The sequence below is a fragment of the Desmodus rotundus genome, chromosome 7, assembly GCF_022682495.2.
Source record: "Desmodus rotundus isolate HL8 chromosome 7, HLdesRot8A.1, whole genome shotgun sequence".
NCBI classification, from domain to species: domain Eukaryota; kingdom Metazoa; phylum Chordata; class Mammalia; order Chiroptera; family Phyllostomidae; genus Desmodus; species Desmodus rotundus.
In genome coordinates this window covers 11826916-11839681 of record NC_071393.1, presented here as the reverse complement: position 1 = coordinate 11839681, position 12766 = coordinate 11826916, and the positions used below count along the sequence as shown (strand labels likewise).

At 48.0% G+C, this 12766-nt stretch overlaps 1 protein-coding gene across 2 annotated transcripts in view; it reads right to left on the bottom strand.

Moving 5' to 3' along the window:
* The window catches only part of SVOP (SV2 related protein), a 54054-nt gene that overhangs the window by 34201 nt on the left and 7087 nt on the right, over positions 1-12766 (bottom strand). For both annotated transcript variants that reach the window (XM_024567008.3, XM_045200881.2), the window contains exons 2-5: positions 9486-9646; positions 6839-6924; positions 5685-5783; positions 4924-4995 (exon numbers count right to left, since the gene is read on the bottom strand). In XM_024567008.3, the coding sequence (XP_024422776.1) occupies positions 4924-4995; positions 5685-5783; positions 6839-6924; positions 9486-9646 (418 nt within the window). The remainder of the gene's footprint in view (positions 1-4923; positions 4996-5684; positions 5784-6838; positions 6925-9485; positions 9647-12766) is intronic.

Below are 12766 nucleotides of genomic sequence, written 5' to 3'. Positions count from 1 at the left end.
TGGTTAGAGTATCGCTCCAATACACCAAGGTTGCAAGTTCAATTCCCGCTCAGGACACATGCAAGAATCAACCAATGAGTGCATACATGAATGAAACAACAAATCGATATTTATCGTTACAACAAAATGATGACTCTTTCTCTCTCTCTCCTCCTTCCTCTCTGTCCTAAAATCAAAAGTTACCACCACAGAATGTGGGTCCCAGGCTGCCAGATAGGCCAATTAAAAACAACAACCCATAACTCTTATTTTTATGCAAAAACGTCATTTTTGAAATAGAGGCAACTAGCTCTATGAAGCGTTGTATGGGGTAAAGAATACACATCTGTGAGCCATGGTTGGCCCATGGCTCATCAGTTTGCAGCCTGGAGCTTGGAAAGGCTCCCAGCTCCTGCTCCAAGGAGCTAAAAGTCTTGTTACCAATTGATTGGCATGTCTGTCATCCCCAAGAGGAGCTTGCTCAGTCACCTACAGGGCTCTCTTAACTGCCCCCAAAGCCGGGTATTCTCCAATCATGCTCACGTACAAGGAAAAATAGTCACAGGGCAAGGAAACCCGGGGAATCTTCAGAATACTGAAATGAGAGGCCTAGCCTGCTGGTCACCTCCTATCCCTCCTTAGGGATAACGTGGACCCATGGGCCTTGAACTAGAAAGCGGCCTGGTCATATTCTGCAGTTGTTCTTGGAGTTCCAACCAATAACAGTTACCAATGATCATGGGCTCACCAAGCATCAGCAAGCACGGCTCCTAAGTCTCTGATCTACATTGCCTTCTTTAAACAGCACTAGGAGCTCTTACTTTTGTCACCCTGATTTTGCAGAAGGGGAAACTGAGGCTCAGAGAGGTGAAGTAACCTGCTCCAGGTTCACTAGGATACGAACCTGGATGTATTTATTTCCATCCCTTCAAGTCTGCACACCCAATGTTGCCCTGCCTTTCGGTGGCTGCCACGAGCCCCCAGGCTACAGAAACTTCTGCAGGAACTGAAGCAGCCCACTGAGTCCCAACCCCATATGTGAGTCCCCTGCAAAGTCACGCAGCGGACACCCTCACAGAAACCTCCCAGCTGGGCGGAGGCAGACCAAGGAGCTAAGAGATTTTTAGTGCTCGCCAAAGCTCGCCAGCTGCCCAGCTCGCCCGCTGCTCCTGGAGGAGTTCTGGGGATGGTTTATAATTAGAGCCTGATCCATCCTCCCTGAGGCTGGGCTGGAACTCCATGCAGGAGACAAGGGGGCCCTGCAGTCTTGGGGTGCTTTCTCTCCTCTGTCCCTGGTCAAGCCAGCTTTGCGTGGGCTGTGGAATTTAGCAAGCTGGTCAGGAAAGCTGGAGAAACACTCCAGGTGGCCCCCCAAGCTTTATTTATTTGAGATAGATGAATGTCCTACCAATCAACTGAATTCTGGGGCTAATTCAGTCATGTCGCCCAGCAGCCATGGTCAAGGGGAAGGATGTCAACTCTGGAGCCAGACACACCTGCCTTTTAACACTGCACCATGAGCTTGGCAAGCGATGGGAATAATAGTGGACACTTGAAATGCCTCCTTTGGGTCAAAGGCCCATTTACTCTTCACAACAGCCCAAAGGGAGAGATGTCATGATCTCATTTACAGATAAGGCAGCTGAGGAACAGCAAGGGGCAGGGACTTGCTGGAGGTCATGCAGCCTCCATGGGAGGTCCTGAGATTGGAACCTAAGCAGCTTGGTCTCAGAGCCCATGCTTGTCATGATGAAGTTATATCAATATTTCATCTGTCCAAGTGAGCCCCTTATTGAGCAAATGAGCAAATACTGAGACGCGGGTTGAATGGTCCCCAGGTGATACAGGAAGACAACGAAGAACTAACTCTTCCTGAGAAGGCCACTGGCCTGTCTGCACATTCCCTCCCGGGGCCTGGTTTCTCAACCTTGGCACCATTCACATGTGGGATCGGGTAATTCTCTGTGGTGGGGACTGTGCAGGGTACTGCGGGATTTCACACAGAATCTCCGACATCCACTCACTAGGTGCCGGTAGCACCCCTTCCCTCGGTTGTGCCAACCAAAAACACCTGAAGACATTGCTAAGTTGGGGGGAGGCAAAATTCACCCCCCTCTTGGAGAACCACTGTTGTAGAAGGTGCCAAAATGTGTTTCAAAGTAACAAAGTTTAGTACATGGCATTACTGAAAACCCATCTACGAAACTTCTTCAAATCCAAGTTTAGCGTGTTCTCCTCTGAGGCTCATCATAAACACAAAGGCATCTATATTCTAGAGGACTCCCTCCTGGGAACACCGTATGAGTTACTGCCCTTGGTGGCAGGATAAACACACTCTTCCAAGGGAAGCCAGGATCCTAGGCTACAGCGACCTTTGTGGGTTTTTCTGGTAAACAAAGACGATTCATCAGTGAAGTCAGTTGTTGGTCTCGACAGAAGGGGAGATGGCTGAAAATAGAAACAAGATCTTATTCTCATCCATCCAGCTCAGTGACTCAAGAAATATTTATTGAGTGCCTGCTAGAAGCCAGGTGCTGTGTCAGGCGCTGGGGCCACCTCTGTGAACAACGCAGGCACTGCCCCTTTCCTTGGGCAGTTGACTAAACTCACCTACCCATCCTCCTGATCTGTGCCCATGGCAGACATCACTAATCAATCACAGCACTATCCACTGAGGCTTCTGACTCTTCAAATCCATGTTCCTGACATCCCCTACTGAATGATTAGAACAGACCCAAGGAACAAAAACCATTAGCCCTTTAGTTTGGGGAATTTAATAAATGGTAGCTGTTAATATCAGCTATTATCTAATCCAACCTGCTTTAATATAAATAAGGAAACTGAGGCCTGAGGTGAGGGAGTGACTTGGTTCAGTCACCCAGTGGCAAATTCAGGCCCCAAGTTAAGGTATTTTTACTCCTTTCCCCCTACAGTCTTCATGGCTTCAGTATTCAGCATTTGGATGACAGAATTGGGGCCCCAGTAAAATTCCTCATTACAAGTTCCTGTATTTTTCTATGCATGTACATGTTTGCCTCGAGAACAAGTAAATGAAAAAAATGTTTTTAGCCAGAGATGGAGGAATGAGTCGTTTGTCCCAACACGCAGCCTGCTTAGGAAGAAGCCGTCTTAAGATCTCAGAAGAGCTTTTTCCTTTCATTATTTCATAGGCCTGAAGATTAGCATTAGGTCCAGCAGCAGACAGCCCCAGGCTTACGGCCCATTTTAAGCCCAGCTCCACCACAGAAATGGTTTTGTTTGATTTTAAAAGGTTCTTCTTTTTCCTTCTTCCTCCCTTCCTTTCCTCTTCCCTTCTTCTCTTTCCCTCCCTCCCTCCCTCCCTCCCTCTCTCCCTCCCTCCCTCTCTCCAGATCTCATTCTGCTCTATCATCCAACCAGAATATCTCTAAAGCAGAGACTCACACCCTCCAGAAACAGGAAGTGGGCGGGGGCGGGGGGCAAAGTCTAGAAAGCTGCCCCCTGAAGACCACAGCAATCCAGCCTCTACTCTCTCTAGGATGTCTGGAGAGGCCTTTCCAACTCATCTCTCCATCCCCTAAAACCATCCAAGATCCTCTGGGCTGCGATGGCTACGGCCGGTTTCCCAACCTTGCAGCCTCTGGCCCGGCCACAGCCACTTCCCGGTGGTTTCATTAGTCAGCACCTCCCACGTATCTGCTGACCCATGTGTTTCCTGTCCAGTCGTAGAAGGAGGGGCTGTGGCTGGAGTCTGCTTCCTGTACAGGACAGTTCAAACGTTCCTTTATTCACTGAGCCAACATATATTTACTCAACACCTATGGCTTCCATCCACTAGCATCATGGTTAACGGTCCGGACTTAGACTTGCCCAAGGTCACACAGCCAGGAGCAGCAGAGTCAGGACTGAGCCCAGGTCTGCTTGACTTCAGAGCTCCAGCACATAACCACTGCACTATCCTGCCTCTGGAGAAACTGCAGGCTGATGAGGAGAGTCCGGGAAAGAGAAGAATGAAGTGGTCAGGGAACAGACTATCTCACAAAGCGCTCGAGTGGAGTGGCGGCTTTGCCGAGTGAAGCTCATCTCGACCTATTGAGATCGTTTCACCCCTAGGGCCCAGGCTTATAGTTTGAAGGGTTGCAGCTTCACACACGAAAAGAATCAAAGAGCCCACGTACAGTCCAGCAAAACAAAAACAACTAAAATACAAAGGAGACCATCAAAGCCATGAAGTAACAAAACAGTAAGAGTTCAGGTCTGGCCAGATAGCTCAGCTGGCTAGAGCACCATCCCAATATGTTAAAGTTGCAGGTTCAATCCCAGATCAGGGCACAGACAAAAGTCAACCAATGAATGTGTGAATAAGTGGAACAATAAACTGGTGTTTCTCTCTCCCAAGTAATAAGTAAATAGGTAAAAAACCTTTTTGGAAAGTAATAAAAGCTCCTTGCAATTCCAGGCCTGGAAATCCCCTTTGTGTTTGCAAATCCATTTCCTGTCATCTCTTAGACAAGAATTCTAGTGCAAATAGTTTATTTAGGGGGTAGTCCCAGGAGGGGTGGGGAAGACAGACAATTCAGGGTGCCTCAATGAGCAGGTTCCCCTGCCAGCCCCAGAGCTCCATCCTGCTGGGATTGAGAGATGATCCTGAAGGGCAAGGAAGCTGATGTCTTTCTCTACCAACCCTTGACTGCCCCTGGCCTCATGTGAATGCTGAGTGCCCAGGCGATCACATGGGTGCCAGCAGCATCTTCTACGCTGTGAAATGCATGTGCTTGGCACCCCCGCCCCGGGAATGTGTGACTTCAAGAATCCATAGTGACCTCAGAGCAATGTCTTCTCACAGCATGTCAACATAGCTCCTAATTAGGCCTCCCAAGTGCTCAAGCTGCATACGTTTTGCTACTCGTCACTATCACCATGGAGATAACTCAAGGGAAGTGCGCTTTGGAGAGGTGGCCTTACTGTTTTCCTGCCGTACTGGTCTGAGATGTTTCCCCAGAGGGTGGAGCTGGACATCATGCCGACAAAGACCACCTGTGGGTGGGAAGAAGGTTTCTGTTAGACTGTGACACGGAGCATGGCATAGAAAGGAAACAACCGATTGAACCTATGATGTCACACCCTAGTAATAGTAAGAAGCCAACATTCACAGTGGTCCTACTAAGGTGCAAACACTATTCTGTGTGCTTGGTATTACTGCTGAAACCTCACAACAGTCCTAGGGCATGGGTGTCATGACCATCCCCATTTTACAGATGAGAAAACTGAGACTCAGAGAGGAGAGGACACTTGACCGGGGTCACACATCTGTAAGTGGGGTCGCCTGGGCTGGGATCAGGCAGTATGGCTGTGGAACTACCATTTTACTAATTTCTAGCCATACCAAAGAATTATCTTGTCCTGTTGCTAAGAAAATATCAAAGGTTGCAAGATAGAGCTTGGAGAGTATGAAAACAGGAGACAGGAGGTTCGAAAGCACTGGCATCTCCTTTTTGGATGAGTGAGCTGTACACAGTCTAAGTGACACGCCCAGTGGGTGCAGCGGTCCCACTGGTTGCCAACCTGCTGGGGAGGGAAGGAAGCTGCTGAGGTCGCGGTGTTTCCATGCAGAGTTTGATTCTTTTCTGCTGAGCCTTTGGCAGCAGCAGGAGCAAGGGGACACCCCACAGACCACCCGGGGGACCAGAACTGTGTGCAACAGGAGAGAGCCGCCAGCTGCCTACCGAGGTCAGCAGCGCAACCTGCCAGCTGGGGAGCCGCCACTCGCAGTGCAGCTGGGGCGCGAGGATGCTCAGGATCATCATTTCCATGGCGTCCGCCATCTGCAGAGGGGGGAGCAAAGGTCATGAGGCCAGGATGCTGCCCTGTGCAGGGACGGCTGCCCCTCACTCAGTGACCCCCAAGACAGCATACAGAAACCCCTCTCCTACTGCCTGCTGAGCCCCTACCACACATCGAAACATGTTAGACTCTCTGGTAGTTAAAACAGTGAGGTACCGGGCGGAAATTGACAACTGGACATGAAACATTTTTTTTCTGTGTGTGATTTTTCCATATTAAAAAAAAAATAGGGGCACTTCCTGAATAAATTGGGAAACATCCCATTTCAAAAATCTAAGAAAAACATTTTTTTATAGAGATAGAGAGACAAGGATCTTTTCTCTTTAGTTCAATTAAAGATTAGTTTGTCTTTGGGTTAGAGGTTGTTGTTTGTGTAGCATTCTCAGTCTATTTAATGAGTGTGACCTTTTAATATATTAAAACGTACTCGGAAGCCCCAGTAATTAAGCATCCTTTACAGGACTCGATAGAGTGATGGGACAGAAATGAGAGTCCAGACGCAGCCCCATGAAGCTGTGGGAATGCGTGGACGATCCAGGTAGCCTTTCAGATTAGTGGGAAAACGACATGGGGAAATTAAAGATCATTTGGAAAAATAATTTCAAAAATAAATTTCGGTTGTACTAATGGTCTAGATGCTCCATTTGCAGTAGGTCAGTGTGGGGATTTTAACCAGGGATCCTGCGCCTCATGAAGCAAAGGGCTCGGTTTTATCTGTGCGTGATTTTCTAGGGTGAGCTCCACAGATGCCTTCATCATCTCAGAGAGGCTCTGAGCTCCAAAGGATTGAGAACCATTCAATTAGCCAGGAGCTCCAACTCCTCCTTGTGGGCAATTGCCAATGTTCCCCGACTCCCCCTGAGCACGGACCTGCATTACCACCTGCGTCACTCGGCATAAACCTCAGTGGTTCAAGCCAAGGCTCTCTGTGGAAAGCACTCTGTCCTTCCCTGTAGATGATGGAAACCCAGCGGAGCAGCATGCATAAGGGTCTCTTGGAGAGTGACTGTGAGGTCTCTCCCCCAGAAATACTTGCCCAAGCCAGGCCGGTGAGAACTGACAGCTTCCATTGAAATTTCCCGAACCCAATGGCTTCCACCGCATCTTCCACCATGAAAGTATCTGGGAAGGAGACAGGGGGAGGGGAGGAGCGAGTCAGGGCATCCCGCAGTTGTCCTTGTGTGGAGGAGGCCTGGGGGGGTCCTCAGGCAAACTCGTTAAAGGCAGCACATGCTGCTTCTAGAACGTGTCCTAGAAAAACATTCCAGCAAGTGTGAAAAGATACCGTGCTATCGAATCCATTGCAACGTTGTTTACAAAAGGGAAAACGGGAAAGCGCAGAATGTCTATCAACAGGTATTGGTCGAATAAATGATGACATATATTATAATTTTGTGTGTTTATATATCCACATTATAAAATATGCCCCAACTGTTAAAAAAAATGCGCAGATGTAGAAAGATGCATGCAACATATTATTGCTGATTAATTTTTTAAAACAAAGCAAGATAGACAACAAAATATGTAGTATGGTTCTCTTCTTTGAAACGGACGCATGTATGGGTGTATAGCATATGTGACTGCATAGAACACATACAAAACTTACATCATGGTTTTATTTTCCTTGTCTTTGGAGGGAGGAAGGGAGAAATCGTTTGCAACTTTAGCTTCCTTCCTATTACAATGTATTCCTTGCATAGTCAGAAAAAAATACTTTGTAAAAGCAGAATTTCACCTATACTCAAATGGCAAGGTGTCCACACTCTATTGCTACGTGAAAGGCAACGGGAGGGGAGGCTCGTGCTGTACACGAACCGTCTCTGAGACGAAGGCAGGTGTGTGCGCGCCACGCAGGGGAAGTCAGAGTGAGTGTCCCCAGGCTCCTCTTTGAGGGCAGCCGCCGCTTACCTCCTTTGCACATTTTGCACATTTCTGAAGTATCTGAATGATTTCCGCATAACCACACGGCGTGGGTATGCTCAAAACATAAAGACATAATTGGTGAGAGAATAAGTGTTTTGAAAAATACTAAAAGACTAAGTCCGATGTGGTGTGCTGGCTTGTGTCCTGCAACGGCACTGCTGGAAAAGCTGGCGGAGTGAAAAATAAAACTTGGGGGTGTGGGAAAACGTATTGCACCAGAGTTCATCTCCTAGTTGTGACAAATGTCCGCTGGTCGATGTTTGAATGAGGCACACAGGGGCATTCCCGGTAGTATCTCTGCAACTTTTCTATACATCGAGAATGGTTTCGACATAACTTCTGGCAACTGTCGCTTTTTTGGAATTTCAACCAGGAACCTCTAACTTCAATCAACGTTCTCCAAAAGCGTGAGCTGGTTCTGGCTTTTACGCGGCCAGAAGTTTGGAGAAGAAAGCAGAGTGAGCCCTCTAACACCATCGATAATGGGAAGAGTGAGGATGACGTAATGGTGCACTAGCTGAGGGTTCACCACGTGCCAGGCACCGCCCTGGGAGCTTGATGGTCTTTACCTCATTTGGTCCCTGTCACAACTTCGTTAAGGCCCAGTGTTAGTCCCACCTGCCGAGGAGGAAGTGGGCCTTCCCAGTGCCACACAGTTGACACGCCGTAGGTCTGGGGGTGGAGCACAGACTAGCCTGACAGTAAAGCCACTGCCCCTAACCACTGCGTCCCCTCTCCCCAGTCACTGCCTCCTTAGCTCTGGGTTCAGGTCAGTAGTCCCCTGTCCTGTTGGGAACTGGGGGCCTTTCAGGAATGTATGGAACATTTTCACCCATCAGCATCCAGCGATGAGGGAGACCAGGTCCCACAGCACCACCTGAGGCTCTTTGTTTGAACAGCTCTACTCAGGTAGCACAAGGTCCTGGGTAAGAATGTGGATTCTGAGGTCAGATCACCTCGGTTTAAATACAGTGTGGCTGATTTCTAGCTGTGTGACTCTGGGCAAGATGCTTAACCTTTCTGGACTTGAGTTTCTTTTTCCTCTTCTGCAAAATGGGGAAGGTGATCATAATAGTTCCAATTAGAAATGTTGTGAAGATTAAATGGGTAATATGTGTAAAGTGCTTAAAACAGTGCCTGGCACAGAGTAAACCTGAGGCTGATGTCAACCGTTCCCATCACAATAATTGTTATCACCATTACATTCATCACCAACGTCATCATCACCACCGTTATTATCACTGTCATAATATCACCATCACTACCATCGTCCTCATCACTTATCATCATCATCACCATCATTGCCATCACACTCACCAAAAACATCATCTTCACCACCATCGTTATCGTCACTGTTACAATTCTCACCATCATGATCACCTCATCAACAACACATCATCAATACACTATCATTGTCATCACCACAATTGTCATCACCGTCATAATCACACCATCGTCACCACCATCATATCACCACCATCATCATCATATCTCATCACGATCATCACCATTGACGTCAGGCTGTCCTCAGCCAAGTGTTACACAATGATGCTGATGGCAGGGATTGTGATGTAACGTTGCTTGGTGACGTAAGCCGTAGGTTCAGCTCATACTTCCAGTAGCACCCCTGGGCCCTCTGGGCCCTCCTACTTGCCCCTTCAAGAAGTCCCTCTGAAAGTGCCACCTGGGGAGGCAACCATGGCATCTCAGAGCCCCTGACCGTGGCCTGGGCTGATGTCTCAGCCGCAGGGCCCTCTCACCGTCAGTGGGATTGGCAAACTCCTTGGGCACAGCCGCTCCATCGTCCAGCTCCACCGCCTCTAGGCCCGTGCGGACCCCTTCAATCTGGACCTCATGCTCTCCCGAAGCCGTGTCGTCCTCTGACCTTGCGCTCTCTCCCGTGCGACGAAATTTCACCACTCTAGAGGACAGAGCAAATCGTCATGAGGGCCAGAGCTCCCCCTCCCCAGCCTTGCTGCACAGCTCTTGTGCCCACGACAGGTGAAAGGCTTTGTTTTCGCAGTCAGGGGGGTTGAATGGGTAGGGGGTTGGCATTTCTGTTAAGCTGGGCTGTAGGAGGTGACAACTTCAAAGGTTGTGTATCAGTCAGGGCTGGCACATACAGGTGAACAAGTTGGGCACTGCACAAGTCCAAAGAGACCCAGTTCACACGGTGGGCTGAACTGGAATGAATCAGTAGGAATGAGGGTATCTTCATTCTAGACTCCAATACTGTTTGGAAGCGTGTGTTTCAGAATTTAGACTCATCTCTCTGTAGCGGAGATAATGATTTGGTGACTAAAGGTTACATTATGTCCACAAAAAGTTGCCCATATGGAATACTTTTTAAGTGGATGCCCAATTTTTTAATTGAAAGAATTCACATAAAAAGCAAGACTTCTGATGTCCCTTAAAGTAGAATAGCCAGCCATCTGGGCCCACATTCCTCTAAAGAAATAGTATGGCTAGACCTGGGCAGCGAGGTCCCTGTAGATGGGAAATTTCAACTCTGCAACCCATTGAGAAAGGGGTGGTGTGAAATGGGTTCTGGGAAGGGACTCTCTGTCCCCAAGAAGCAGCCCCAAAATAAAAACAAACATAAACAGTCCCCCAAGGTATTCAAACAAGATAAAAACATAGGTAATTATTAGGCAAAGGAAGGACATGAACATTTACTCCATTATCACTTCAGTTTCAGGGATTAAGGGAAGGTCCCTGGATCACCCTCAACTCTGAGGGTGACGTCAGAGGAGGAAATGACCATGTGGCCTGATAATCTTCCCTTGACTACTGCTTTTGTCACATCCTCTCCTGAAGGACTCTCCAGGACTCTGTGCTTCTTTCTGTGACTAATAGCAACCACGACAACCTGTTTGGAAGGTAATCTGTGATATCTTTCAAAATTTAAAATGCTCTGTGCGCCCACCCAGATTGGCCATGCTGGTGATCCATCACAGGGACAGACATAAGTAGGTAGGGCTTTACCACACGATAAGTGCTGATATGGACCATGAGCTTTCAGTGAGTCAGTCCAGGGTTTGTGCTTTCACTGATTGTCTTATTTAACCTTCACTTCCACTATCCCCATATTCCAGATGAGAACACTCAATAACAGAGGGGCTGGGAGCTTGTCCAAGGTCACAGAGTGGGTGTCTAAGCCAGACTTTGGCAAAGCCACCTGACTTCCCAGAGTCCCCACTCCCAGCCACTCTGTGGGTGCTGTTCTCCCCCAGTGTTGTGGGTGCTGTTCTCCCCCGGTGTTAGCAGGCTGTTTGCAGCTTTGCATGTGATAATTGTGAACTAAATGTGATAAGTATTTTTTTTTTAAAGAAAGGAAAAGGCTTTTTTTTTTTTTTTTTTTTTAAGATTTCATTTCTTGCCCCGGCAGGAGTGGATCAGTGGATTGAGTGCTGGCCTGTGAACCTAAGGGCTGCGGGTTCAATCCCCAGTTGGGGCACATGCCTGGGTTGTGGGCCAGGTCCCCAGGTGGGGACATGTGAGAGGCAACTGACTGATGTATCTGTCACATACTGATGTTTCTCTTTCTCTAAAAATAATAAAAATCTTGGAAAAAAAGAGATTTCATTTATTTTTAGAGAAAGGAGAAGGGAATAAGAGAGAGGGAGAGAAATATCAATGTGTGGTTGTCTCTCATGTGGCCCCCACTGGGGACCTGGCCTGCAACCCAGGCATGTGCCCTGCTTGGGAATCAAACCAGTGACCCTTTGGTTCGTAGCCCACGCTCAATCCACTGAGCTACACCAGCCAGGGCTAAATGTGATAAGTATTCACAAAACTAGAAACAATCCTCAGGAAAGGAGTGATGAAATAGATTATGGCACATCCACTTAAGAAAATGGGTTTTTTTTTAATGTTTTTAAGTTGATCTGTGTCACAACAGCCAGAGATGGAAAGAATCCAAGTGTCCATCAGGGGATGAATGGGTGAACCAATAAACAAAGTGCGGTCTATCCATACAATGGATTATTATCCTGCCTTAAACAGGAAGGAAATTCGGACCTGTGCTACAACATGGATGGACTTTAAAGACAGTACGCTACATGAAATGAGCCTAGCACAAAAGGACAAATATTGTCCCCCTGCACGAGGGGCCCAAAGGAGTCAGATTCACAGAGACAGAAGGCAGGTGCTGGAGGATGGGGAGAGTGAGGAGTCAGTGTTTCGTGGGCATCGAGTGCCAGTGGGGAAGGTGGAAGAGTTCTGCACGTGGACGGCGGTGATGGCTGCACAACAATGTGAATGGACTTACTGTCATGCCACTAACGGGGCACTTGACATGATCACACTGGCAAATTGTACGTGATGTGTATCTGACCACAGTAAACACACATACATAAACATTCACACAAGCTCACTGTAAGAGCCAACAGGAAAAGTTGTTGGGGCTCATTATTAAACAAGCTAGAATGTGATCCCGTGACCTACGTCCTAGCACTGACACTGACGTGTGGTCTCAAACCAGAGGCCCAGCTTCCCCTGGGGGCTTATTAGACATGCAGTCTCTGCCCCTGACCCAGACCTACTAAATCAGCATCTGCATTTCATCCAGGTCCCCAGACAGTGTGTGCAGCTCAAGTAAGTCTGAGAAGCGCGGCCATAGATTATTTATGCTTCCAGAGCCTAGACGCTCCGGGAGGATACGTAGGAGCTGAAGGCTGGTTGCTTCTGGGGAGGAGCACTGCCTGGAAACAAGGTGTGTTGAGGAGAAGGACATTTGTTGACTTTTTTATTTTGGACCTTTCTGTAATGTTTGCCATTTTTAACCTGGGCGTCTACACATTAATAATCAATACCCATGACAATAGCGACTATTTACAGAGCTCTTGTTGATCAGGTAGCATCTGCTAAGCATGTCACATCTGTGAATTAGGGGCGATGAGGTGACACGGCTCTCAGGACCATCAGGAAGATTAACTGAGCTTGATGAATGGGGAATTGTGGGCATTGAGTAAATATTAGCTTCCCTCCTGCCCGGCTTCACCCAGGCCACCTTTCTGCCTTGAGCACGGAGTACATTGAC